This window comes from Manacus candei, unplaced genomic scaffold (assembly GCF_025592945.1).
Source record: "Manacus candei isolate 608988 ecotype Guabito, Panama unplaced genomic scaffold, ASM2559294v1 h1tg000025l, whole genome shotgun sequence".
NCBI lineage: Eukaryota > Metazoa > Chordata > Aves > Passeriformes > Pipridae > Manacus > Manacus candei.
This window is the reverse complement of record NW_026138073.1, coordinates 1591973-1619385: the sequence shown is the minus strand read 5'-3', so window position 1 is coordinate 1619385 and position 27413 is coordinate 1591973. Positions and strand designations below refer to the sequence as shown.

At 47.6% G+C, this 27413-nt stretch overlaps 1 protein-coding gene across 18 annotated transcripts in view; it reads left to right on the top strand.

The window, feature by feature from the left end:
• ITPR1 (inositol 1,4,5-trisphosphate receptor type 1) overlaps positions 1-27413 on the top strand; it is a 163737-nt gene that overhangs the window by 62096 nt on the left and 74228 nt on the right. For 10 of the 18 annotated variants that reach the window (XM_051788603.1, XM_051788605.1, XM_051788608.1 and 7 more), the window contains 23 exons: positions 275-416; positions 901-1059; positions 1641-1813; positions 2063-2182; positions 3465-3659; positions 5583-5834; positions 7687-7828; positions 8768-8921; positions 9798-9985; positions 11650-11788; positions 13222-13294; positions 13866-14031; positions 14130-14300; positions 15250-15315; positions 15972-16109; positions 17625-17750; positions 18113-18313; positions 20016-20267; positions 20797-20922; positions 21634-21762; positions 25030-25150; positions 26032-26216; positions 26442-26590. In XM_051788603.1, the coding sequence (XP_051644563.1) occupies positions 275-416; positions 901-1059; positions 1641-1813; positions 2063-2182; positions 3465-3659; positions 5583-5834; positions 7687-7828; positions 8768-8921; positions 9798-9985; positions 11650-11788; positions 13222-13294; positions 13866-14031; positions 14130-14300; positions 15250-15315; positions 15972-16109; positions 17625-17750; positions 18113-18313; positions 20016-20267; positions 20797-20922; positions 21634-21762; positions 25030-25150; positions 26032-26216; positions 26442-26590 (3567 nt within the window). The remainder of the gene's footprint in view (positions 1-274; positions 417-900; positions 1060-1640; positions 1814-2062; positions 2183-3464; positions 3660-5582; positions 5835-7686; positions 7829-8767; positions 8922-9797; positions 9986-11649; positions 11789-13221; positions 13295-13865; positions 14032-14129; positions 14301-15249; positions 15316-15971; positions 16110-17624; positions 17751-18112; positions 18314-20015; positions 20268-20796; positions 20923-21633; positions 21763-25029; positions 25151-26031; positions 26217-26441; positions 26591-27413) is intronic. The other 8 variants (XM_051788610.1, XM_051788618.1, XM_051788606.1 and 5 more) reach the window with 3 other exon arrangements.

The window sequence follows — 27413 nt, the reverse complement described above, 5'->3', positions numbered from 1 at the left end:
GCCAAATAGAACTTGGCAAGAGTAGAGTTGCCCTGAAGTGATATTGTTGTCTTACTGCTGCTCTTGTTTAGCTGTTGGACCCTGAGGCTGTAGCAATGGGGGAGCATTAGTTCCTAATTTTAAGTTCTGTACAAACCTCTGAGCTTCATCCAGTCTCTAATTGATGCTCATTTTTCACTTAGCATTTAGAAAGCTGTGTAAACTTACCCTGACATTGTTCTTTTAGCACACAGAATTTGCAGTCTGGTGTTAACAACTTCTGGCTTTTCTGTAGATCTGTTACCAAACTGCTGGAGGATTTGGTCTACTTTGTTACTGGTGGAACTAATTCTGGACAAGATGTCCTCGAAGTGGTGTTTTCTAAACCTAATAGAGAACGGCAAAAGCTGATGAGAGAACAGAATATTCTGAAGCAGGTGGGTTGTCACTAAACTCTGCCTACAAGAAGGGTTTTTGGAAAAGAGAACTAGTTAATAGAGAACCTGACCAGGTTGGAGGGGGCTTGGAGCAGCCTGGGCTAGTGGAAGGTGTCCCTGCCTGTGGCAGGGGTGGAACGAGATGAGCTTTAGGGACCCTTCCAACCCAAACCACTTTGTGGTTCTATGAAATTTTGGTCCCAATTTATTGGAACTAAAAGATCTTTTGAGTTTCCAGCTTTCAGCAGGCTCTGGGGAGTGGGATTGTAGGCCCACTGTTGCCAGAAGGAAAAATTAGAGTATATGGTGTTGAATAAAGGTGACCAACATCTTCTGTCCAGGCTGTTCCACGGCCCAGGAGCTTGGTGACTGCCATGGATTTCTCATGTACCTTTAGATATTTAAAGACACTGCTTTTGCACTGTTTTTACCCAGGTAAGGCAGTGCCTCATGGGGCGGTTCTTTGTTTTTAATGACCATCCAGATTTTCAAGCTGCTGCAGGCGCCGTTCACGGACAGCGGCGATGGGCCGATGCTGCGGCTGGAGGAGCTGGGGGACCAGCGCCACGCACCCTTCAGGCACATCTGCAGGCTCTGCTACAGGGTGCTCAGGCACTCCCAGCAGGACTACAGGAAGAATCAGGTTGGGAATATGTCTGTCGTGTTCAATGGCACCAGCATTGTTCATGTGTTCCAAAAAAAAAAAAAAGGCTGCATCCTGTTAATGAAACCCTGCTCTGCTGTGCTTGGTTGTACAGTCAGCAAGAGGTTTTGGGATGGCTCAGTTTTATCCTATCTGGATTTTTTCATCTCTCCCAGAGACTATAATGTAATTAGCACTGGTTCCAATTGGGATTTAAGAAAACAACAGAATTTCTAGATTTCTAGTTGTCACATCCAGGTGAATTACAAGACTTTCTTCGCCCTCGCTTACTACAGACTCCACTGAAAGTTGTCCTGTGAATCAAGGCTGCTCAGTTTTGTTGCCATGTATTAAAAACAAACTCAGATAAGGATAGCTGCCTTGCTGGTATCTAGCCTGGGAGGGAGGGAGGGAGGTGTTAAATTTGTCTGTCATTTGCTTTCTTTCAAAAGAACAGTTTGGATCTAATCCATTCGCTCCCTGGGATGTTGGTATTGATGAACATCCTACTGTTTTCTCTTATTGTTTTAAATTCTGAGGGTTAGTTACAACCCCCTCCTCCTTCCCTCTGTGTTTTGAAGGAATACATTGCCAAGCAGTTTGGCTTCATGCAGAAGCAGATTGGCTACGACGTGTTGGCCGAGGACACCATCACAGCCCTGCTCCACAACAACCGCAAGCTCCTGGAGAAGCACATCACAGCTGCTGAGATTGACACCTTCGTGAGTCTCGTGAGGAAAAATAGGGAGCCCAGGTGAGAGCTGCACTTTTGAATATATAATTACCCTTTTCCTTCTGAGAAAAGTCTGTACCTGCCAGCTTGCTCAGAAGGAAGCACAGCTAGTTCCTTCTGTTTTGACACTCCATTCCTTCTCCCCTCGGGCAGCACTCCTGCTCTGCACTGTTCAAATGGAGCTCTGACTGTTTTCTTCCTGAAATGGAGATTGCTTCAGTCTAGATCTCCCCAGTGATTGATACCCCTTTGGCTCATGTTTCCCACCAGGTTTTTGGATTACCTCTCTGATCTGTGCGTTTCCATGAACAAGTCTATTCCGGTGACACAGGAGCTGATTTGTAAAGCTGTGCTGAATCCAGCCAATGCAGACATTCTCATTGAAACCAAGTAAGTTAATGCCTGCAGAGCTGGTTTTCCTGGTGTGAAACAGAAGGAAGGTGCTTCAAAGCTGAGCACTCTGCTGGCACGTCTAGAGGAAGCAGGGAATTGTGTGCGGGGTCCTCTTCAAACACAGGGGAGCCGGGGACTGACGACAGCAAACGTCTGTCAGGGGTGTTCTCAGCCCTGCAGGCAGAAATCTTGGAGCTGTCTCATGGTTGATCCAAAGGAGACAGGCTTTGCAGGAAGGGCTGCAGGCTCCCGTGGGCCTGATCCTGCTCTGGGCTCCAGCCTGGCCTCCATCAGCTCAGGAGGGAGCTCAGCTGGCAGTGGGGCAGCCCCTGATCCATCCCTGCCACCCTTTCCTCCCTCTGAGGTTTGGGTCTTGGTCTCCAGCTCTCAGCACTGCCCTGCCACTGCTGAGGCCTCATAGCAGGCACCAGGTCCTGCTTGTCTTTGATAAAGATGTCTTTATTCAATATATATACACTAGAGAATAGATAACCATTATCAAAATGCTGTGAAAGGGAAGCCAGGTAGTATTTAAAACAAAAACGGGTGAGAGTATTCTTGCACATGTGATTCTCTTAATGAAATCATAAAGGCTGTATTTATTTCCACCAGAACTCAGTGTTGCTACATCACTTACTCATACTTATCCTTGTATATTTAGTTTGAGTTTTTTCAGATGTGCAATTTTTTTCTTTGCTGAAGAACTAAAAGCCCCAAAAGCCCTTTTAGTATCAGCAGGTGATTTATTCTGGTTATTCCACCACATAAGCCAGAAAAAAGTTTTGATCCAATTGGCATTTACAGGACACAGAACTAATAATTTTTTTAAAGGTATTTTTCTTTGCCAGATCTTTTCCTGGACTATGGAATGATCTTTAAACCACATCTGCAAAGGTGTTTTTGAAAGTCAGTTACATGTGCCTTTAATTTCCTTGTTTCTTTAGTTTCTTCAAATGAAAGGAGCTGAAATGTTTGTCTTTTCAAGACTGAATGGAATGTTTATAATCTAAATTCACTCTAACCTAAAACTGCTAATAATAAGCCCCAGTGATTTTATGTAGTGAAGTGCTACTGCCACAGGAGTAACTGCTTTTACTCTGCTTTTACTACTCTGCTTTTACTTGGCAGAGTTGAGGAATAAAATCTATGTTTTTGAATGCAGGTGAGATCATAAAATCAGTTCCTTGTAGCTCCCCAGTACATTTTAGCAGGTGTCTGAAATGTTGCAAAGGGGTGCCTGGGTGCTGGCAGTGTGGGATGTGACCCCCTCCTCCTGCAGGCTGGTCCTCTCCCGCTTCGAATTCGAAGAAGTGTCAAGTGGGGAAAACGCCCTGGACGTTGGAGAAGACGAGGAAGAAGTGTGGCTGTTCTGGAGAGACAGCAACAAGGAGATCCGCAGCAAGAGCATCCGAGAGCTGGCCCAGGATGCCAAGGAAGGGCAGAAGGAGGATCGGGACGTGCTCAGCTACTACAGGTTGACAACACACATGAGTTGGCTGGCAGAGTTCACCAGGGCTGTGTGGGGAGCCCTGTGCTCTGCAGGGTGTGCTGTGGGACAAAGGGGCTGGTTTCACAGACAAAACGGCCTCTAGAGAGGGAGGATGAAGTCACTTTGAAGTGAGAGCTGAAAGCACGGAGTTATTCATGGTGGGAAGTCCAGTTATCAGCTTGAGCAAGTTTAAATTGATTTAAAAAAGAGTTCAGGCTTCAGGTGCTGAATTTGCCCAGCACTTTGTGCCCATGTTCCTGCTCGGTTTCCTGGCAGTGGGAGTCAGGAAAGCACAGGCATGGTGTCCATTGTGTTCAGGTGGGAGCTGGGGTCAACAGCCACTTGTGGGAAGAACAGGGTTGGGGTGTGCCCGTGGCTTTGCTTTTGGTTTTCAGGAGTCACTGCTGTTCTCTCTGCCTTCTCCATTTCTCTCCAAGCCTTCAGTGGTCCTGTGGTCCTGAACAGGACAACTCTGAAGTTCTGGACGTGCCCCAGGGTTGGTGTGGTGGATGTGCAGAGCTGCTCTGTGCAGCCCAGGCCGTGCCTTGAGCAGGGTCTGACATGGAGTGATGTTTCCAGATGACTTGACAAGGCACTGAGTTCTTGGCATAGTGTGAGATCAGGTTTCAGCCCAGACCAAATTCCTGTGTCTGGGTTAGAAACCCCTGGGAGTTGTTTGACTGACTCAACTGTGGCAATGCCGAAAGTACTAAATTATTTTTTAATAGCTGTCTTATTTTGCATTACCTCTTCCATTGAAATGGTTCTTGCAGGAGAATTCCTAATACATGGTTTTATTTGGGTCTGTTTGAACTCAAAAGGAGACCTCTGAGTTAAATTTTTTTTAATCATATAGGCTTTCAAAATACTTTTTCCTTGCACTTGTTTTTAAATAGAATTGGTAGTGTTGATTATTGGTGTATATATATATTGGTATAATAATTGGTAGTGTTCATTATTTTTAGTCTACATTATACCTCATAAATGTGCTTAAAAGAAGGGTTTAGAATATGATTTAATCAAATTCCATGGGGAGTGCTGAGAGTGAAAGGAGTCTCCTTCCAGTTAAACATTCCTTTCTTGACCAGCAGCCTGTATGAACACTCAGGAGTGTTGGGCATCACATTATGGCCAGAGGTTAATTGTCAGCCTGTTGGATGTGCATAACTCAAATGCCACTTGCTTGTGGTCAGTTCATGGACTGAAAAGATTAGGAATTAAGTTCAGTCTTTCCTTACCAATTCTCTCACTGAAGGCAGCAGAGCTCAGTTAGTTGTATAATCAAACATCTGATTTTTAATGAATCTTTACCCATCTGTGTTGTTTTCTCAGTGACCAACTGTGACTTCAGCACCTGTAAGAAGTGTTTGGCCTTATACAGTGTTTAAACTGAGTTACCTAAAGTGTTGTTTGGATTCTGTTGTACCTTTCCTAGAGAGCATTGCTTATTATTTACTGTGAGGGTGGGGAGGCCCTGGCGCAGGGTGCCCAGAGAAACTGTGGCTGCCCCATCCCTGGAAGTGTCCAAGGCCAGGTTGGAACAATCTAGGCTGGTGGAAGATGTCCCTGCCCATGGCAGGGGGTGGGACTGGATGGGTTTGAGGGTCCCTTCCATTCTGTGGTTCAGTGATTCTGTGATGCTTCATCAGGGGAAATGATACCTCCTTTTATTCTGTTCTTCCACTGTTACCCTTTGATAAGCACTTTATCCTTTCCACAGTAAGCATTATTTGTATTACTGGAAAATATAATACTATTTCTATTAATCCATGAGTGTATCAGTACCACACCCCTCTCCTGTACTTTACAGCATACCGGAAATTAAGGTGTGAACTTCAGACTTACTGAAACTCAAGTATTTTTTTCAAGGGTTTTTTTTTCTTTTTTTTCCTTTTTTCCCCCCTGAAGATACCAGCTGAACCTCTTTGCTAGAATGTGCCTTGACCGCCAGTACTTGGCCATCAACGAGATCTCGGGGCAGCTGGACGTGGACCTGATCCTGCGCTGCATGTCCGACGAGAACCTGCCCTACGACCTGCGCGCCTCCTTCTGCCGCCTCATGCTGCACATGCACGTGGACAGGGACCCCCAGGAGCAGGTGACCCCCGTCAAGTACGCCCGGCTCTGGTCCGAGATCCCCTCGGAGATCGCCATCGATGAGTGAGTCCGTGCTGGGACGTGTGGGAGAGCAAAGGGCGCCGCTGGCGGGTTTGGGAGCGGGACCGGAGCGACCCGCAATTGGGCGGTGTTGTGTATTTGTTTATGTGTTGTTGTTATAGATGGTTTGCACTGGCGTTGTTTAGAAGTAAAGTAAAAATCAAAAACGCCCACAGCATGTTCTTGGGAGGTCAGTAACCTCCCTGGGTGTGTGGGGTCGGCTCTGAGGGGCTGGGGGGGTTTGTCTCCAGAACGCCCAGCGGTCACAGTGACAAGCTCTGTGGAGTGGGACCCTATATTTCCAATGAGGCCCAAACCAAGATTCCTATGAATGAGTTGGACACTTGACAAAATCTGGCCTTCCAAGCTATTCAAACCATTGCTGAGGCAGCTGAACCTACACCTTCATATACACAAGTGCAACAAAACCCAACAGAACCATTCCTAGACTTTGCAGAAAGGCTAAAGACAACTATTGCAAAACAAGTCAAACACCCAGAAGCTCAGGATGCACTATTTTTAAGGCTGGCTATAGAACAGGTCTGATTTTGGGTGGTGTGACCTGGCCCTGGGGTGGGAAGGCAGGGGAGGAGGGTTTCAGCTTTCCTCCTGCCTTGTCTGATTAGAGAACAGTCGTAGAATTGTTAAGGTTTGAAGACCTTTAAGATCAAGTCCAGCTGTCAACACAGCACTAACACCCTGTTCTCCACTAAACCACGGCCCCAAGTGCCACACCCACACGTTTCCTGAACATTTCCAGGGATGGGGGTTCACCACTGCCCTGGGCAGCCCCTTCCAGAGCTTGACAGCCCTTTCCATGAAGACATTTTTCCTAACATCCAATCTAAACCTCCCCAGGATAAGTGGAGTTCATGTCCTCAGAGTGTGGACTCCTCAGAGCAGACTGTCCTTGTGGGAGCTCACACCATCAGCAGCAAAAACAAGGGGAGGGTGCTGGAGACAGTCCCTTTCCTCAACCTCCAGTGGAAAATCCTCTTGTTACAGTGGTGAAAAACCTACACAAAACCACAGCTTGCCCAGGGATGTGGTTTCCTGACCACTTATTTTAACTCTTTATAATTAATGATTTAAAATTGATAGCACTCAGCTGTTCAGAGCTTTTTTCAGTTGGAGAAAACGAACACCTGAAATCAGTGTTACATACCAGGAATTTAAGTCTTGTGTGTTAGTGCTGGTGTTCAGTAGTTTCTTCTTCCCTCCTTTCTAACCTGGTTTTCTGTGCTGACAGAGACACAGTAGATAATTCTCAATTTTAAATGCCAAAACACAAACCCAAATGATTTGGGCTCTGGCAGAGGCTTGGCAGTGATAAGTGATCAAACAGGGAAACATGAGTTAGGGGAAGGTGGGGATTGCCTTGTTCAAAGTCCCTCTGCACATACTGAGGAAAAAAAAACCCTAGAATTTGTGTTAAATATTAATATCTGCTTTGCATATAGATGGGTTTTATTTGGAGGAAAAATACCATCCCCAGTCAGCATCTCTTGGCCAGCCCTTCTCCTCAGTGCTGCACATCACTTGTCATTGTTTCCACTCTAATGATAAAGGTTACTTTTTTAATTTATTGGGACAAAATTCTCTTTTTTTTTTTCCCCTCAGACATTTAAAAATAGTACAAAGTGAGCATATGGGATAAAACAGCAAAAGCCAGGAAATTATGGTGTCAGTGTCCTGACTCCCTCGTTTGGATAAATTATTTACCAGCCTTTAACTTCTCTTAGATTTTGACAAGCCAATGAAAAATTGTATCTGGTGAAAGGAACCCTGTGTATTTGCATGCTAAGCTTTGTGTTTTGTTTTCTTTTTTGTTTTGTTCTTTTTTTTCCCTCTTCAGCTATGATAGCAGTGGAACTTCCAAAGATGAAATTAAGGAGAGATTTGCACAGACAATGGAATTTGTAGAGGAATATTTAAGAGATGTGGTGTGTCAGAGGTTCCCTTTCTCTGATAAAGAGAAAAATAAGCTCACTTTTGAGGTAGTTACCCAGTTCTGATTTATCCTTTTCTGTTTTGTGGTGGAATGTTGGTACTTTTTTCGACACCAGATAGTTTGGCAAGCACAGATTGAGTGCTGAGCCTCAGCAGGCTCCTCCTTTCCACTGGAGTTTTTCTCCTCGTGCAAGTTTGTGAGTTTGCAGTGATGGTTCTTGAAATGCAATCAATGAATGTGAGTTTGTCTTAGATTTGCAGCAGCCTTGTTTACTTTCTGTGCTCTCAGTGTTATGGCAAAGTCAGGCCTTACTGGAATAAGTAGTCTCAAAAACTAAACACTGTGTCTGCACACAGAGAGCCTTGAGAGCTCATAGTGATGCTCCCCAAGAGTGTCCAATGACTTACTGACCTATTAAATAGTCTGTGCGAAGGAGATGTAGCAAATCCATGCAATAGCTTTCCCAAAATAACCATTAATATGAGGAAACATGATATTCTTTAAAAAAAAAAATAACATATTTGAGGGAACATACTCCACATAACAGGGCTACATTAAATATTTGCCCCGTGTGTGATATTTTTGTGTGGATCTCGAAGCAGTGCACGGGGAGGAGTTGTGGGGAAACTTTACAATATCTTTTTTGTAAGATAATGATAAAAATCTGTACATTTCCTCTAGTCTTGCTCCATCTTACCTGTTCTGTAATGAGACAAATTACCTGTTCTGTAATGAGACAAATGTGGTCTGATTTTGTAGCTGTAGAATATCAATTGCAGATACAGATATTATTTCAGGCATTGCAGTTTTGTAGGCAAAAAACTTTCTGATGTAATGTAGAATTAGACAGTCTTGTGGAATTCCCAGATATTGTGATAAAATATGACTCAGCCAGGTTCTTGATCTTGTCACTGTGTTAAGAACAACTTGATTGTGAAAGCAAAATGTTTAGTATTAATCAGGCTTTTTATTATTATTTTGGTAGGTTGTTAACTTAGCCAGAAATCTGATATATTTTGGTTTCTACAACTTCTGTGACCTCCTCAGACTAACCAAAATCCTCCTTGCTATATTAGACTGTGTGCACATCACTACCATCTTCCCTATTACCAAGATGGCAAAAGGCGAGGAAAGCAAAGGTAAGGCTGGAAAATGATGGGCAGAAAGTTCTTGGGTGGTTCAGGTTTGTCTCAAAATGTCAGTGTGGTTTGGAATCATGGAGTCATAGAGTATCCTGAGCTGGGAGGGACCCACAAGGACCATCCAGTCTAACCCCTGGCCATGCACAGACACCCCAACAATCCCACCCTGTCCCTCAGAGTGTTGTCCAAACCCTCCTGGAGCTCTGGCAGCCTTGGGGCTGTGCCCACTGCCCTGGGGAGCCTGGGCAGTGCCAACCACCCTCTGGGGGAAGAACCTTTCCCTGAGATCCAGCCTGACCCTGCCCTGGCACAGCTCCAGCCCTTCCCTGGGCCCTGTCCCTGCTCACCCAGAGCAGAGGTCGGAGCTGCCCCTCGGGAGGAGCCGCAGACCCTGCTGGGCTCTGACCTCAGTCTTGTCTCCAGCTGGACACACCAAGTGCCCTCAGCTGCTCCTTGTGTGGCCCCTCAGCCCCTTCCCCACCCCTGTGTCCCTCCTTTGGACACTCTCCAACAACTTTAGATGTTTCCTTTATTGTGATACCCCAAACTGCCCCCAGGACTGGAGGAGAGGCCACCCCAGGGCAGAGCAGAGCGGGACAGTCTCCTCCCTGGACCAGACGGTGATGCTGTGCTTGGAAATCTCCTCCTTTCTGTCCGTGGCTTGGCTGTAAAGCTGAGTAATGCCTGTAATGGAAGAGGGAAAGGGCAGGGGGTTTCTCCAAGTACTGCAGAGCTTCTATTGGCTTCCCTTTGTCCCAAGGATTTGGATGTGTAACGTTGAGACAGTTTCTCTCCGTAGGATGTGGAGGGTCCTTGCCCTGTTAATGCAGCCCCATTACACCATCATAACTTTACCTGTTTGCCTCTCTGAAGGGAGCAATGTGATGAGGTCAATCCATGGAGTGGGAGAGCTGATGACCCAGGTGGTGCTCAGAGGTGGGGGGTTCCTGCCCATGACTCCGCTCGCTGCTGCTCCCGAGGGGAACGTCAAGCAGAGCGAGCCGGAGAAGGAGGACATCCTGGTCATGGACACCAAGCTGAAGATCATTGAAATACTTCAGGTACCAGCAACATGCATTAATGCAGCATCCTGTGCTCTCTGTAAGCATTAACAGGGTCCTGCTGCCTTTTAATTTATTTCTGCCTTGTATATGCCTCTTACACTGGTAAAGCGTTACAGAAGGTGACCTTGTCAGGCACGTGGCTCTCAACTTGCCTGTGACAATATTATGCCTTTACTGAAACAATTTATTAGAAAAGAGCTTGCAACAGACATCTGCATATTTATCAGTGATTTAGCAGTAAGTACCTGACTTGAAGCAGACATTTTCCACCCCACTGTCTGACCAGTTTCTTGGAGTCTACAGGGCCATCTCAAGTGCCCCAAGGAAGGGGGGGATACTGGAGACTCCTCTTGGCACAGCCCTCAGCCTGCCATGTTTTTTCAGCATGCACATTAGCCTGCCTCGCTGTCTCTTCCATCTCTGTCTGGCTTTTCTCACATGCTCACTCCTGAGTCTTTGGGGCACACACAGTTTTTTCCCTTTTCCATGGCACTGCCTCGATCAAGAGGTTACTGCAGAATTCCTGCCCTGAAATCCAGCTTCCCCCTCTGACTGTAGGAGTCCTTTTTCTGCTCAGTAACTTCATCAGTGAGTTCATGGAGATCAGAATGATGCTGCAAGAGCCTCGTGGGCAGGAGTATGTGAGGCAGCAGGAGATCCCTGGTGTTCCTTCCCGTGCCCCGTGGGAGGCTGCACATGGAGTGCGGGGTGAGGTCCTGCCCTTCCCTCAGCAGCAGATGCAGCACACAGGGAGGCTTCAATCCTTCCTTTCACCAGTGCTAATTTTAGTTAAAGCCACAGCTTCTCTTGTGGCCCAGCATGTGCAGAGGGATGGTTCAGTGTGCCAGTATCCCCCCAGTTACCAGGCTCTATTCAAACTGGCATTAAGCCTTTTCCCCCAAAGCTGTGAGAACTGTGAGTGTTCTTGGCACTGGATCTCCTTCCTCAAGAGGAAGATCATGGAGAAGGTGGTCTCTGCTAGGGTGGAGGTTACTCTGGCACCAACTAGTCCTGAACTGGTGTAGCTGCTGTATGGCAGCAACCTGGCTCCTGGCAGCTCACGTCCTGCTCCTGTGCCCCGGCACCCCGGGAGAACAGCAGCACATGTCTGTGGGATTCCTGCTGGCTCAGAATGGAGATGGAAATGCTGCTTTCCTTCCCTGGGGGATGGGGTGTGGATGCCAGCATCAGGCAGTAATGAGGGAGCAAAGCTCTGCCAAAGCACCTTACTCATGTTTTATTATGTGTGTGTATCATGCTCGTGGAAAGCACTGAGAAAATGACTGAATCCTGGGGATTTGTAAGACAACATTTGCATACCTCTTGGAATCACAGAAACCCAGGATGGTTTGGTTTGGAAGGGACCTTAAAGATCATCCAGACCATTCTACCCTTTGCCATGGGCAGGGACACCTTCCACCAGCCCAGGTTGCTCCAAGCTCCATCCAGCCTGGCCTTGGACACTCCCAGGGATGGGGCAGCCACAGCTTCTCTGGGCAACCTGTGCCAGGGCCTCCCCACCCTGGGTAACTTTTCCAAGTGAAATCCACATCTCTGCTCAGTTGATGCTGCATGTTGGTGGCCCTGCATTGTGTGTAAATTGTAGGTGTGCTGGGAATAGGCACATTATTTCAACATTTTTCCTACTTCTGTATCCCCAGTTTATTTTGAACGTGCGACTGGACTACAGGATCTCCTGCCTGCTTTGCATATTTAAACATGAGTTTGATGAAAGCAATGCCCAGATGGCCGAGTCACCCTCTGGAAGCAGCAGTCAAGAAATGCCAGCTAATGTTCCAGGTTGGTTATTTTGCAAGGAATGAGGTGGTGTGGGTTAGGGGACACTCTGCAGTCTTAGAGGGGCTGGTGGGTAATTGTTTCGGGTTCTTGCTTTGGCACACAAATGGTCCCACTGGTGTAGAGTGCCTTGCTCACAGTGGAATAAAGGAGTAGGATCATTTCCATGTTTTCAGCATTTTCCAACTAAATACTGTCACCTACTTGCTTCCATGTATTAAGTGTGACCAAGAGCCTGAGTTACATCCTTTAAAAAAACCCCCTGAAATAAACACTGTCATGTGTGACCTGTCATCGACCTCAGAGCTTTTCTGTTGATGTTTCTGGGTGAAGGAAAATGGTCGCCATAGTAATGTGGTTTTCTCCATCCCTTCCCCTTTTCCTCATGCCTGTACCCACCCAAATTTTTTTTCCAAAGGTATTGTAGGAAGGCAAGACCTCTGGAGGTGTCTGGGCCTCAGTGCTACTGTGGAGGAGCTTGTCATGTCCAGTGTTCTTCTGAACTGGAAGCAGGATGGTGGACTGGGTCACTGGGGGTTGTCTGTTGGGATATCACTTTCCAGGGCAAAAAGTGTCCTGTAGAAGGACCTGTGCCATGTAGGAATAACTGAACTTTAAATGTGCAACTTAGGAGTCATCAAACAGCTTTTATTCCCCAATTTGGGGGCTGTATCTGCAGATGCAGAAGAAAAAGATAAGAAAAATGTAGTTTAGATGTGAAGTGTTCAAAGTGTGACTGTCTTTCGATCTCACTTCAAAGGGGATGTGCTGACTCTTTTCCTGGACTGCCTGAGCCTTTGGAATGGGGCTGGGGTCACAGCCACAGCTCTTTCTGCCAGCTGAACTTTGGGAGAAATGGGGTACATGTTTTTGGCAAGGATATAAAATCCCTGTGCTCCCTTCTGTTCCCCTTGGCAAATATTTGTGAAATAATGAGACTCCAAGTCTGTTTTGTCAGTTTTATGTTGTTGGGTTTTTTTTATTATTTTATTTCAGAATATTGGTCATTGCCCATGTGATGAGGTACCTTACACTGAGAAAGGCAAAGGCCTTTTTATTGCTGTCATGGCTGAATTTATTACTTTAGAACTTCTCAAGGGTGAAGTTTGGCTTTTACTGTGAATGGCCCCTTGGAATGACACCAGGTCCCATTCAGCATCCTGGAATGATGCTGGTGCAATCTAAAAACAGGCAAGAGAGGAATAAGCCTGGATGTCGCTGAAATGATTACACAGTTTAATTTGTGAGCAGGGAGCAGGTTAATTTATTGTCTTATGTTATCTGAGCAGCTGCTTCAGTGATCTCGGTGTCCCTTTCAGCTTGTTATGACCCCCTTGTTCACTCCCCTGTCACCACTTGCCATTTGAAATGTTTTTAGGCTGAAAAAAACCTCTTTGATGTCACTCTGACGTCACGCGTTTGTCTCGTGTTCTCAGGAGCCCTGGACTTCGAACATATCGAGGAACAAGCTGAGGGGATCTTTGGAGGAAGGAAAGTATCTCTTCACAGGTGCTCATCGAGGGGCAGCTCTGAGTCCCCAGGCTGCAGGGCTCCCAGGGAATGGGAATATTCCAGTCCAGAGGGAGGTGGTGGCTGGGGAGAGCTTGAAAACAGCTGCCAAAGTTACTCAGGCTCTATTTTCTTAAAATGACTTTGATGCAGCTCAAAGTAGGGTCCAGTTGGATTAAAAACCACAGATAAGGGATACAGGGGTCCTTCAGCCAGAAGAGTCATCGTGGGAGGGCTCCACTTAATGGGTAAAAGCCAGGGTGGAGGATTAGGGCATCTTAAGCTCAGTGCTGCAGTAAAATCTTACTTAGGTGGAAGAGTTTGTGCAGGCAAGGATTGGCAAAACTGTAAATTGGGTAATGCAAGCTGAGTGGACCCCGAGCAGTGAGATTCTGGAATAGCCTCCCTCTTAACAGCACACCAAAAACCCTGTCTTGAGATAGCATTTGATTTGATAAATTTCCTCCTTACTTAAAAGTAAGAAAAGAGGTTTTCCTCCTGCTAAGTGGATTAAGAACCTGCTGGGCCACTCAATCTAATATGCCAGTTAACTCCTCCACTCTGTTTTCAGTGAGGAGAACACACCTCTGGATTTGGATGATCACGGTGGCAGAACGTTTCTCCGAGTTCTGTTGCACTTAACCATGCATGATTACCCTCCCCTGGTGTCTGGAGCACTGCAGCTCCTCTTCAGGCACTTCAGCCAGAGGCAAGAAGTCCTTCAAGCTTTCAAGCAGGTATGTGTGAGTTCCAAGAGCTATTCCTCATCCGAATGTGTGTATTGCAGCTAAAAACAACCCCTTTTTGTGCAACTAATGGATTGCATTCATGTAAGGTTCAACTGCTTGTTACCAGCCAAGATGTTGACAACTACAAGCAGATCAAACAAGACTTGGACCAGCTGAGGTCAATAGTGGAGAAGTCGGAGCTGTGGGTGTACAAAGGCCAAGGTCCTGACGAGGCCATGGACAGTGTGCCAGGTGAAAACGAGCACAAGAAGAAAGAGGTAATTAGGCTGTGTTTGTGCAGATTCCCCTGTGGGTATTTTGAGGGGGTGGCTGTGTTCAGAGCTGTGGCAGAAGCCCATCTTCCCAGCACGCTGAGCAGCCTGGTGAGGCTGGCTGTGTACTTTTAGGTTAAGGCAAGAGCAAGGGGAGAACTTGAGCTGGTTGATACCAAGTGGAGACTGCTCAGGATTAGCAGCCACTGAAGTGTCACCCTTAGGGTCTTAAAAGAGCTGGTTTGGGTTGTCTCTGGCTCCCCAGTTCTGTCCTTCCAGCACTGACCGATCACATGGGATTTGTCCAGTTAAAACCACCTCAAGTAAGGTAAGGGCAGAGCTGTGAACTGCTCAGGTGATGCCTTTTCAGTCATGCCACTGATAAATTACAGAAGAGAACTGTGCTTTATCTGTGCCCTATAATCCAGGACTTTCCTGACATGCACATCTGACTTGGAACTCATTAAACACATTTTGCCTCCGTATAATTTGCAGTCAAATAGACAAGACTGGGTGAGGGAATCCAAGAAACAGTCCCTCGGTTATGAACATTCATTGTTGGAAGTAAAGACAAGTAATTTACTTGTTGCTTTTCTTGTGCAGGTCCTGAGAGGCATTTCTTAGTCTGTGTGCAGTGACAGTTTAATAATAGTTGAGAGGAAGAGAAGTAAGGACTTTTTTTGGGGGGGGAGACTTGATTAGAGACAGAATGTGACAACCAAAGGAAAGGACAGGAAGTTGCTGTCTCTGAAATCATCCCACCCTCACCTCATTTTGTGTTATAGAGGTCAGTGTGACTTGACAAGATAATTGTATGTATTTTTGTGAGACTGTCAGAGCTGGAGGATGACAGTCCTTCCCAGGAGGAGAGCGGGCGCTGTCCTAGAACGGTAATTTTAGCCTTCGTGAAGGCAGTAGTATAAGCTACTAATAAATTGTCTGATTTTATCCTCAGGAAGGTCACAGCAAGTCCCAAAAGCCTGAAAGTACTAGCAGCTACAACTACCGGGTAGTAAAAGAGGTAAAACTTTGCTTCTTGATAGTTCCCTGGCAGTGTAAATGAGTAACAGAGCTCTGGAGAGCTGCAGGCAGAGGGAGGCACCCAGGACAGTCTGAGTCACTGTGCCATTGTGGAAACTATTTGCTGAGTAATAACATATCCCAGCTTGAATGGGAAGCCAGGATATAATAAGCACGACGTGTGTACTCTTTCCTGGAGGATGGATTAGTGAGAAACGCGAGGTTTTGCTGCTGTTTCAATGGTAACACAATATTTTTATTGTTAAAGACTACAAAGGCAGGAGGCAGGGGGAGAAGCCATTTAGTTTGCCCTGGTCCTGAGTACCTGGCACTCAAACCCGCCGTGCTGTTGGAATTTAACTTAGGAAACACCAGACTGAGAGTGTGTGGTGTGAGCTGCAGGCCTGTGTGTGGAGCCTGCGGTGGGTTCTGCAGGAGCATAGGATCACAGAGCATCCAGAGCTGGAAGGGACCCACAAGGATCATCCAAGTCCACCAGCCTTAGTCAGATGCCATGGATGGAGCCTGGGCCATGAGGAGCTGCCTGGAGCCGCTCTGCTCCACACAGAGGAGTTTCTCCCCGTTGCTGCTCTCTGGGACCTGGCATTCTGTGAAGGAACAGCCAGGCTCTGGGCTCTAAGGCCAGTCTCTCTGCAGATCCTGCTGCGGCTCAGCAAGCTCTGTGTGCAGGAAGGGGCCTCGGTGAGGAAGAGCCGGAAGCAGCAGCAGCGACTCCTGCGGAACATGGGAGCCCACGCCGTGGTGCTGGAGCTGCTGCAGATCCCCTACGAGAAGGTGGGGCTCCTCTGCTGTCTCCTTGCTCTGGGTCCCGTTGGCAGGCTTTTAATGCCTCCTCTGAATCTTGGATACATTGGAATGTATTGGATCCACAGGGGCTGGTTTATATGGTCTCATAGTCTGTACAATATCCATACTTTGGGGAGCTTGGACAAGCTCTGTTTGTTTGAAGTCTTTAACATACAGTTATGCACTATTTCCTGAAGAAGTATTTGTCTACCATAGCTCAGAGTAAGACCAAGGCTCAACTGGGAGCTTTTCATGGGAGGCATGTGCTGCCTTGGAGTGGAGCTGTTGAAGCAAGACCCAGTTGTTGCTACCAGGCAGCTGCATGCCCACCATCCTGGGAACACCAGAGCGCCTGGTCCCCATGGGATTTGTCAGGTCTGTCCAGTAGTTAAACACAGACTCCCTCAGTTGCAGAGTCCCAAACTCCCCCCTCAGAAATGAATAAATACCAACTGGCCCGCCAGGTCATGGCTCAGTAATGAGCCCTGTCAGATGCCACATGTTATCACAGTGCAGTGTGGAGCCCACTGGGACTGGTTTGGAGCCCACTGGGTCTGGGTTGTGTCTGGTTGGAGCCTGCACAGCCCCACGTTGTGCTGATGCAGCACAGCCCAAGTTCATCCTGTTGACTGCCCATTAGTCACAGGTGACAGGTACTTATCAGTGCAGAGGTGACAAGTTTCCTGATCACTCTGCTGTCCTCTGTTCCAAACTCCACAGGCTTCTGAGAACCAGTAATTCTGGACAGTAGCTTTGATTAATGTTAAGTCTCATGGTTTCTTGCTTCATACTTTGCTAAAAAATGGGCAGCAAAGACACTCTCCAACATCTTGTCTCCTTTCTGTCCTGTACATGTGAATGTGCATTGGACAGGCAGCGTGGAAGGGGTTTCACCCTTGGAAATATATGAAATTCCTTAAAAGTAGAAACAGACTCTGATTTTCCAAACTGCCTCTTCTGCCATCGGTGGGTTGGGGATCCACACTGACGTCAGAGGAGAGGCACCAGTTCCTCAGCAGTGCTTGGAAGTGTGCAAGCAGTGTGCAGGTTCCAGTAAATATAAATTGGGCTGAACTGGTGCAGTGACAATTTTCCATGTCTCCCTTGCCATGAGCTGCCCATCTGTCTGTGCAGTGGAACGTGGCAGAGTTCCTGGGCAGCCCCGAGGTGATGATGTGTGGCTTGGCCAACGTGCCGGGATGTTCAGAAGTGTAGAAGTGACTAAAGCACGTTGCTGGCAGGCCTGGCCATGGAGTAGGCAGTTTTAAGGAATAAACTACTGCAATTTCTATTATGGACTTCATTTCTGATGCTCTTTAGAACTGTGGAACGGGCCAAACTCATCCTGAGCGTCTGTGAGCTGGGTGGAGGTTTGTTTTCCTTCGGGGTGTGAGGGACGTGACAGTTCCTTTGCAGAGCTGGAGCTGTGGCTCGTCCAGTGCTCACCTGAAAGTGAACCTTTGGAGTCCTTTTAACTCCCTCTTGTTTGTCATGCAACCCCAGGCTGAAGACACGAGGATGCAGGAGATAATGAAGCTTGCACACGAGTTCTTGCAGAACTTCTGCGCTGGGAACCAACAGAATCAGGCCTTGCTGCACAAGCACATAAACCTGTTCCTTAACCCAGGGGTAAGAATAACCTCAGGCCATGATTTATTTTTTGTTCTAGCAAGGAAAGGGACTGGATTGTCCTTGGTGAAGCCTCGGGGGCTGTTCTGATGCAAGATTGGTTGAAGAGGTCACATTTTGTTTTCATTCTGAAGCCTCAAAGGTTGGCAAGATGTTTGTTTAGGACCATTTCAGTGTAGAATGTTCAAGAGGCTGAAGTGGAGTGAAAAACAGACTGAGATAGGAGCTGGGGTGTTGAAAGATGAGGTCCAGAAATGTTCCTCCAGCCCTGCGCCCTGCAGGAGCGTTGGCTTTACCCTGACCTCTGGGGGGGCCCAGTGGGTTGTTTATTTTCTGATTGCTTTCTTCCCTTCATCCCTTAGATTCTGGAAGCAGTGACAATGCAGCACATTTTCATGAACAACTTCCAGCTCTGCAGCGAGATCAACGAGCGCGTCGTTCAGCACTTCGTCCACTGCATCGAGACCCACGGCAGGAACGTTCAGTACATCAAGTTCCTGCAGACAATCGTCAAGGCAGAGGGGAAGTTCATTAAGAAATGCCAGGATATGGTAATGGCTGAGGTGAGAGCTGCAGGGATTTGCAGGGTCTGAACAGAAGTTTTCACATAGCAGTTGGTGAACATGACAAATTGATCCTCTCGCTTCGGGGACTGCCAAGAAGCTGACAGTGAGCTCTCACCATGCAAAAAGAGCAAACAGCTCCCAGAAAACTCAGGCTTTTTGTGACCAAAAGCTTCCTGAGCTCTTGACTCATAGGTGTAACGAGGGGTTGATAATTAATGGCACAAGTTACTTCCCAGCACGTGTGCACAGCAGCACACGGGTGGGATTATGAAGCAGGGGTGCCTTTCTCTAGCAAAATTGGCTCGAAGAGAATTAGTTTAATTTCAAGATCACTAATGCAGAAAGAGAATTTTACCATGATAGTGTTTTGATGGGAATTCTTTATAGCATCCAGAGTGGCGTGGGCTGGAAGGGACCTTCAAGCCCATCCAGTCCCACCCTCTGCCATGGGCAAGGACACCTTCCACTATCCCAGGCTGCTCAGAACTGGCCTTGGACACTTCCAGGGATGGGGCAGCCACAGCTTCTCTGGGCAACCTGTGCCAGGACCTCCCCACCCATACTTTTTCTTATATCCAGTCTTTCAGTTTGAAGCCATTCCCCCTTGTCCTGTCACTCCAGGCCCTTGTAAATAGTCTTAGCAAGATGTACTTACTCAGCTGTTTAAGTGCTGAAGGTGGAAAAGATGAGGGTGTTCCTTAGGTGTGTGGGTAACTGGGAAATTGGAGTGGCAGGGTAGAAGGGAGAGGTAAGAGAAGGGTGACTAAGTGCCTCTAAGTGGGATATTGGATGTGATCCATGACAGTGTGTTTACACATCTGATGGGATATTTGGCCTCCTCAGCAGGGGGAGCCCCAGGATCAGATTTGTCAAATCTGGCTTTTGTGCATCAGTCCTGGTAGATTGATGGAAAATCTTCCAGAATTTGTTGTTCAGCTCGAAAGCAGCTTTGTGAGCTTCTCAGCACACAGCTGAGTTGGTGAGGTGGTCAGCAGTGCTGAGCAGAGGGGGCTGCCTGAGAGGTTTCCTCCTGCCTTTTATCCTGCTGTTTTTCCCAAACCCTGGGGGAGGACAGCCCTGGACCCCTCCTGCTCAGCAGTGCCCAGCCTGGGGCAGGTCTCACTTTGCTCATTCTCCTTCCTTTCCTGGAGTTCCAGGAGGGCTGAGCTGCTCTGAAATCGTGGCCAGCAGGGTGTCAGATGTGAAGCTGATGGAAATCTTCAGTGTGTGACTTAAGGTGTCACACTGTGCCTTGGAAGATGGATGGTGTTTGCTCAGAAGGGTGGAGGAAGTGAGCCCTGAGCCCTCCCATCTCTGTGCCCCAGGGCAGTTCTCTGACCAGCACACAGCTGCCCACAGCTGCATTAAAAAGTCAACTGAGGCAACAGGACATGAAATAAAAAAGTACAATGGAAAGTCAGAAGTTTGTTGGCACAGCTTCTGTCTAAGCAGGCAGCTGGACTGGCTTTGAACTTCTCCAGCAGTTCAGAAGTGGTAAATTCTTTAGGAGAAAATGTCCTGCTCGTGTCCTGTCTCCCGTGAAGGCAGCACAGGAGCAGTGCCCAGCTGACCTGGGGGCTGTGCTCCTTCTGAGTGTCTGAGGAGCAGCTCATGGGCATTTGCAGCCCCAGAGTAGGGGGATGCCGTGGGGAGATCCCAGGCTTTGCTCTGCTGATGGAATGTTCTCCGTCCTTGGCAGCTGGTGAACGCAGGAGAAGATGTGCTGGTGTTCTACAACGACAGAGCCTCCTTCCAGACCCTGGTGCAGATGATGAGGTCAGAGAGGGATCGGATGGACGAGAACAGCCCCCTGATGTACCACATCCACCTGGTGGAGCTGCTGGCTGTGTGCACTGAGGGCAAAAATGTCTACACAGAGATCAAGTGCAACTCCCTCCTCCCCCTGGATGACATTGTGAGGGTGGTGACCCACGAGGATTGCATTCCTGAGGTGAGGGCTGATAGAAGAACTGACCTGTTTCTATTTGAAATGTGCTGATTTTGGGTGAGAGAGGTTGGATATTGCTGAGTCTGGCCTGGGAAGGGGGTGGTGCAGGTGGGCAGTGAGCTGGGAAACTGGATTCCTTCCCTGCTTCTGCTGTCAGCACCCCCAGTCAATCTGGATAGTGAAGTTAAATCCTTTTATACTTACTCCTTAGCCATAAAATAGGAATGTGATGCTGTACTTGGTTATTTTATAAGGTTCTTGAGGCAGAGAGGTTTGTGGATGTGCTGCTAACCTTGAACAGATGGTTCTGCAGGTCTGGAAATTATTATGATGCTGACGTTTGGTCTGCAGTTATCCTGGAGGTTTTTTATTGGATGGTGTCTTGCTATTCATGGCATTAAATTTCACCAGTGGCTAAATAAAAGGAAGTGGAATTCCAGATTATTTACGTAGCAGTTTTAATGTGACATTATATTCATCCGTACCACCATTCAGCTTTTTATGCTTTATTAATTTTTTCCTCTGCTTTTAGGTCAAAATAGCCTACATCAACTTCTTGAACCACTGCTACGTGGACACAGAAGTAGAAATGAAAGAGATTTACACCAGTAATCACATGTGGAAGCTGTTTGAGAACTTCCTGGTTGACATCTGTCGGGTAATGTGTCTGTACCAAGGAACTGAATTCAGAAAGCTCAAAAGAGCCTGTTTAATATACAACAGTAAGAATAAAACATACCAGTGCACCAAGGCAATAAGCTCCCTGAATTCTGTGTTCCTGTAAATTTATGTGTGCCTTCTTTGCCTTATGCCTGTGGATTCCATTAGTCATATTCCATGGAACACATTAATATTTTCCTTTTTAAAAGAAAAAACCCAACCAAACCAGAGCTCAGTGAAGCCCCACACCCTGCTCCTTTGTCCAGTGCCTTTTCTGTCCTGCCACCTGGTTTGCTTATTCTGGCCAGGATCGCTGAGCTCCTTCCTGAGTGACATTTTTTGGCAGGTCAGGACAGATTTTTTCCAAGCCTGGCATTTATTCGGCCCTGTGGCTTTTTGCCTGGGATTCCAAGTATTTCCCCGTACGAAAGCATTACACCTCAGTGCTCCCTGCCCTTCCCCTGCTCTCCTCCAAGGCAGTGTGGTTCTCTCCCTCCCCCCAAAGGTGCTCTGTGCCAGCACATTGTACCAGGGACACCCTTGGCTTTGCCCTTGTGGGTGCTGGAGGTCCAGAGCTCCAGTGTCACAAACACCAGCGTGGCAGGGAACTGCTGGGACTGGAATAATGGGAAGCCAGGAATTCCAGTTGTAAGGGTGGTTGATCTGCCTTGGTGAGCTGCTGCTGAGCTGAGGGTGGTTTGTCCTGCAGGCCTGTAACAACACCAGCGACAGGAAACACGCGGACTCCATCCTGGAGAAGTACGTGACGGAGATCGTGATGAGCATTGTCACCACCTTCTTCAGCTCCCCCTTCTCTGACCAGAGCACAACCCTGCAGGTAGGAAAACGCAGAGACAGAAAAGGGAAAACATGCTGCCAAGGCAGTTCAGTTCATTCCACTGCGGTGCCGTTTACCAGGTCAAAAGAAACACGTGTTGTGATGGGGGAACAAGTATTTGACTGTTCCTTGTGACCTTTCGCTGGAGAAATGGAAAGATTTGTAGATCAGAGTACAAATTCTTCTAGAGAAGTTGAAGTGTTGCTTTGCTTCATCAGTGGATTCAGCTCTGTGCTACCAACACCACACAGGCCTTTTGGAGAGAGTTTGTGTGTCACAGAATCACAGAATGGTTTGGGTTGGAAGGGACCTTCAGGATCATCCAGGTCCAACCCCGTGCCGTGGGCAGGGACACCTTCCACTGGACCAGGTTGCCCCGAGCTTTGGTGGCAAACTTTCCAGGCTTTGGAAAATGTCTGGAGGAGTGTTGCATTACGGAACATGCCAAGATGATTGATTAAAGAAAGACTATTTCTATAAAATCTGCTAATTTCCCTTAAAAACATTCAAAAGGGATCCAGAAGCTCTAGTTGTCTCACTAAGCTGAGTAGTTTTTTCCCTTGTTCAGAAGTTGGGGAAATGTGAAGGAGGAGCTTGGAACTCTTGTGCAGTGGCAGAAGGCAGAGATTCCACAGCACAACAGCAGTGTCAGGACGTGGCCTTAATATTTGTGTTTGCACAAAGATAACATCGTTCTTTTATTCATAAATAACTTGCTGGGAGGAGTATGGGTGGAGTGGGCAGGTGCCTGGCAGCTCTGGCACAAGTTTGAGAGGGGTAGTTGTTGAAACTTGGTGCAACCTGGTCGTGCCAAAGGCAGATGTTTGCAGTGCAAACTGCAGGTTTTATGGAATCCCGGAATGGTTTGGATTGGGAGAGACCTTAAAGCCCATCCAGTCCCACCCCCTGCCATGGGCAGGGACACCTTCCACTAGACCAGGTTGCTCCAACCTGACCTTGGACACTTCCAGGGATGGGGCAGCCACAGCTTCTCTGGGCAACCTGTGCCAGTGTTTTGTCACCCTGGGAACTCTCCTCCGAGTGTTGAGGCTGAGCAGCTTCCTTAGGGCTGTCTCTCCCCTCACCCAAGCCTGAGCAGTGCAGCAGCTGATGTGCTCCTTGTGTGATTTCAGCTGCTGTTGTGTATCACCTCATTTGTTGGAAGTTCATCAAAGAAATGAGAAAACAAGATCATTAACCTTGTCCTTGGGGCTCTGCCCTTCTCTCTTCCCTCTGTACCATATACCTGGGCTGTCCTGCTCTGAGTTGTCTTCTCTGAGCATACAGCATTTGAATACTCTTTTTGCCATCCTATTTTAGCCATCTGTTAATGTTCTATCAGCAGTTTTTCCTTAGCTTCTCAATCTCCCCCTCTGTCTAGCAGGATGAAGTCACTCAGCTCACCTCTTTTCCCATCTCACTTGATAGATGTCTCTTGTCCTAGATTCATCTTTCTTCTACATCTCAAAGTTAAAAGTTGTTTCTCTCCCTTTTTTGCCTGTCTCTTGCCCACCCCCAGGGATCCTAACACCTGAGGTGGACAGTTGGACCACCTGGCTGGTGTCCATCCCTGCTCCAGGTGGGATTTTCCCTCCCGCCTGAGGTGCTGCAGCCCCTCTGCCCGATCTGTGCCGTGCCCCCAGAGGTGAGGGATGTGGCCCCTCTGCTTTGGGCCAGTCCCTCCCTGTCCTCTCTGCTGCTCCTTGTCATCCTGTTCTTTCCTGTGCAAGCCTCCTCTTGTCTCCTGCTCCTTCATGTCATGGCTTGACTGAAATTGTACCTCCCTTGAGCCAGGGCCAGCCTTGCTCGTTGAAGGAACACCTTGTACATCTGTCATGCTGTTCAAAGCATATCAAATTAGGAGAACAGAAATGTCTTTTCAGGGAACAGCTGCCCAAAACTCCTCTTTAACAAGCCCTGTTTCACCTGTTTGCCTCTTGAGGCTGCTGCTGCCCAAGGCTTTCCTTCCCAAGTGGAGTTGGAGACATGAGGAACGGGGAGTAAATTTCCTGTTTGATTTATTGGCCTAGTTTAGGCAAATGAAACATCTTGGAGGCTTTTTAAGACCAAAAAGTCTTTAAGCCTGAGCTGAAAGCAGTATGTGGGTGGTTTAAATCTAAACATGCAGGTATTTTCAGGGCCCTTGGTGAATGCTGCTGTCTGCCATGGTTTTGGTGTTTGACTTAACTCCAGAAAGGATAATAGGTCTTTGCCCCTTAGCAGTTTTGGGGGTTTGAATTTTTGTTCTCCTTTTGTACCTTTCATAATGGTGTTTGATTAATTGATCTAATGGATTTAATTATCTAATAGATTTCTCTTTTTCCTCTAACTCCACTTCTTTCTTACTAACAGGAATTACTGTTGGCCAGAATAAAAGAGGTATTTTTTCACTGGTTCCTAAGTCTTGTGGTCTTTGCACTGTGGTGTAGTTCCCTTAGCTGATAGAAGCATTCCATAGCTATTAGGCATGGGGACATGGTGTATTCCCTTCAGTTTGAAATATTTAAAATACTCTTTCCTCTACAGTTAAAATAAATTGTTCTGTTAGGTAATCACTGTACAAAACCAAAGAGGGAATTCTGGTCACTGTTTTTGGGCTGGTGCAAAGATGAAAGAACATGGGCATGTGTGTGTTGGAGCAACTCAGCTGTGTGTGGTGGGAGATCACCTGGTGAAATTCAGGGCTGAGAACCACACCTCGATTTTGGCTGGTCTGTAGCATTTGCCACTAACTACTGCCTGTGTTCCAAATAACACACACACAGCTGGTTCCTTAGTAAATTAGATACCAGGTAATAATGCTTGAAATGATGAGTTTTCAACTCTGGAGCTGTGCTGTTGTGGAGCCAAGTCCCATTTCCCTGTGGACTCTTGAGTCAGCTGCTGGTCAGTGCTAAAACGAGGATCTCTGTGTGCCAGGGTTGCTGATAGCCCTGATTTAACAGATGAAGGTGGCTGCTTATTTCCTTTGCTTAGTCAAGCCTCAATTACCGAGGCTTTATGCTGTAGAAGCTCCTGTTTCATATTTCCCTTCCAGCACTGGTTCCCACCCTTCCCACCCAGTTGTGATCGTGTCGTAGGGTCGCTGGCTACAACCTGGAGCTGCCCTGGCTACAACCTGGAGCTGCCCAGCAAGTGGCTGCAGACCAGTTGGGAGTGCCTGGTGTGCAGAGAGTGCCAGCTGGAGCTGGGAACTGGGGTCCCCTCGAGGTGGTGCTGCCCCATCTCAGCAGGGTGGGGTTGACTCTCTCTGCCCTTGTGTTGCAGACTCGCCAGCCCGTGTTCGTGCAGCTGCTGCAGGGGGTGTTCAGGGTGTACCACTGCAACTGGCTGATGCCCAGCCAGAAGGCCTCTGTGGAGAGCTGCATTCGGGTCCTCTCAGATGTAGGTAAGAAGTGGATGTGAGCAGAACTAACTGCTCAGATGTGGTCATCCAGAACTTGCTGCTTCCATGTCGTCCTTCCATGAAGAAAGTGCAGTTTCCTTCCCCCAGGTGTCACCTGTGGATAAGTCGTGGCCCAGGTGTACAGAGCCAGGGTTATGTTGATAAATGGTCGTGGTTGAGCAATAGGTGGTGTGACTGTCACATGAAGTGCTCTCTCTGTTCAGCCTCCAAACTCTGCAGCAGGGAGATAATTTTGTGCCGCTCCTCCCCGTGATTTGCTCCACTTTTAGTATCAAGAGGAGTAAGTTGCACTGGATATGAGGCCAGGTTCTGTTGGATGGCTGTACACGTGTGCCAGCACGAGCTGTTGGGAGTGTGTGTGTAGGGACAGATTCCTCCTCCCACACTTGAGAGACAGTAAACAGCTCTGAGGTGTGAAAGCCTTTAACCACAGTCCTGCACAGGGACCGAGCACTGCCTTGGTTAAAATGCACTCAGAGAATCATGGGTTCATTAAGGTTTGGAAAAGACCTCTGAGATCACCAAGTCCAGCTGTCAACCAGCACCACCACCATGTTCACCCTAAACCATGTCCTCAAGTGCCACACCCATGTGTTTTTTGAACCCTTCCAGGAGTGGTGACTCCATCACCTCCCTGGGCAGCCCGTTCCGATGCTTGACAACCCTTTCCATGAAAAACTTTTTCCTGATATCTAATGTAAACCTGCCCCTAGTACAAGTTGAGGCCATTTCCTTTCTCCCTGTCTAGGAGAGATTGTAGAAGGAAGGAGTTTGTAGAAGGAATTGCAGGTAGAGGTTTGTCTTGTTCTCGTGTTGGTTCACGGGCTGAAGGTCTCAGTTCTCACTGACTTCGCTTGTTGCAGCCAAAAGCCGAGCGATTGCAATTCCTGTGGACTTGGACAGCCAGGTGAACAATCTGTTCCTGAAGTCCCATAACATTGTGCAGAAGACTGCCATGAACTGGAGGATGACTGCCAGGAACGCTGCCCGCAGGGACTCGGTGCTCGCTGCCTCCAGGGACTACCGCAACATCATCGAGAGGCTGCAGGTGCTGGCACAGCCCTTCCCCTGGGTGAACACTGCCCCTCCTTCAGGATAACCATGAAACAGTAAAACTGAAAGGCTCATCTGACCAAACCCTGAGGCCTTTCATTTATTCAGGCAGGATGGGCCTCATTGTCCTGTCCCTCTTCTTGTAAGATTCTTGTCCTTCCCTCGTTTGTGAGATGAACTTGCCTGTAACTGTGTGTGTGTGATGTCTGTTGTGTTCCAGGACATCGTGTCAGCCCTGGAGGATCGCCTGCGGCCCCTCGTGCAGGCAGAGCTCTCAGTGCTGGTAGATGTGCTCCACAGGCCTGAGCTGCTCTTCCCAGAGAACACGGATGCCAGGAGGAAATGTGAAAGTGGAGGTTTCATTTGCAAGTAAGTTGTCTTGGGACTCTGGCTTGTTGGGAGGATTTTTGTTGTATTTTGCTTTTCCCCAATTTTCCTGTACCCTGTGGAACAGGGCCCTCGTGTCCAGCTTGGTAAACACTTGATATGCTTAGAAATACTTGTAAAACACAGTATTTTGTGATGTGGTAAATGCAGTTTGTCCTTGGAGGGGAAAAAGTTGCCTGTGGGAATAGGGGAAGACTGTTTGATGTGCTGTCACAGCTAATGCTTAAAAATACTTGTTTACTGCAGGATACAAATGCCATGAGCAGTGGTATAAATGAGTTCAGCTTTGAGCTGATCCCAGTTATTTGATACCTGCCCTCACCCCAGTAATGTTTGTGAGGTGCTTGGGGAGTACATCAGGATCAGTTCTTACCATGTGCATCACCCACAGTTAGAGGGAAGGAAAGGAAAAGGTTACAGGGTTATTCAGAGGGCAATTTGAGCAGATCCAGCTTCTCTGATCACCTCCTGGCAGGGTGGGTTATGCACAGACAGAGTTTATGGAAACTAAGTACTAAGTCCCAAGTGCTGGGTGGGATGGATTTTGGGTTGCACTGTCCAAGACACTCAATATGTATTTTATCCAAGCTGTTATATGTGATACAGTTTTCTTACTGTTAAATGGTTGTTCTAGAGGACCATCAGGTCCTGAATCCCACCGATTCCTTGCTGCCTGTAGTCACAGGGTGTTTTTGGCTCTCCTCCTGCCCAGGGACTGCAGGTTCCTTCACAGCTTCCCTGGTAGCTGGTCAGGTGTTGAGAGAATGCTCCCAAAGTGGTTGTGTAATGGTATGATAAAAAAACT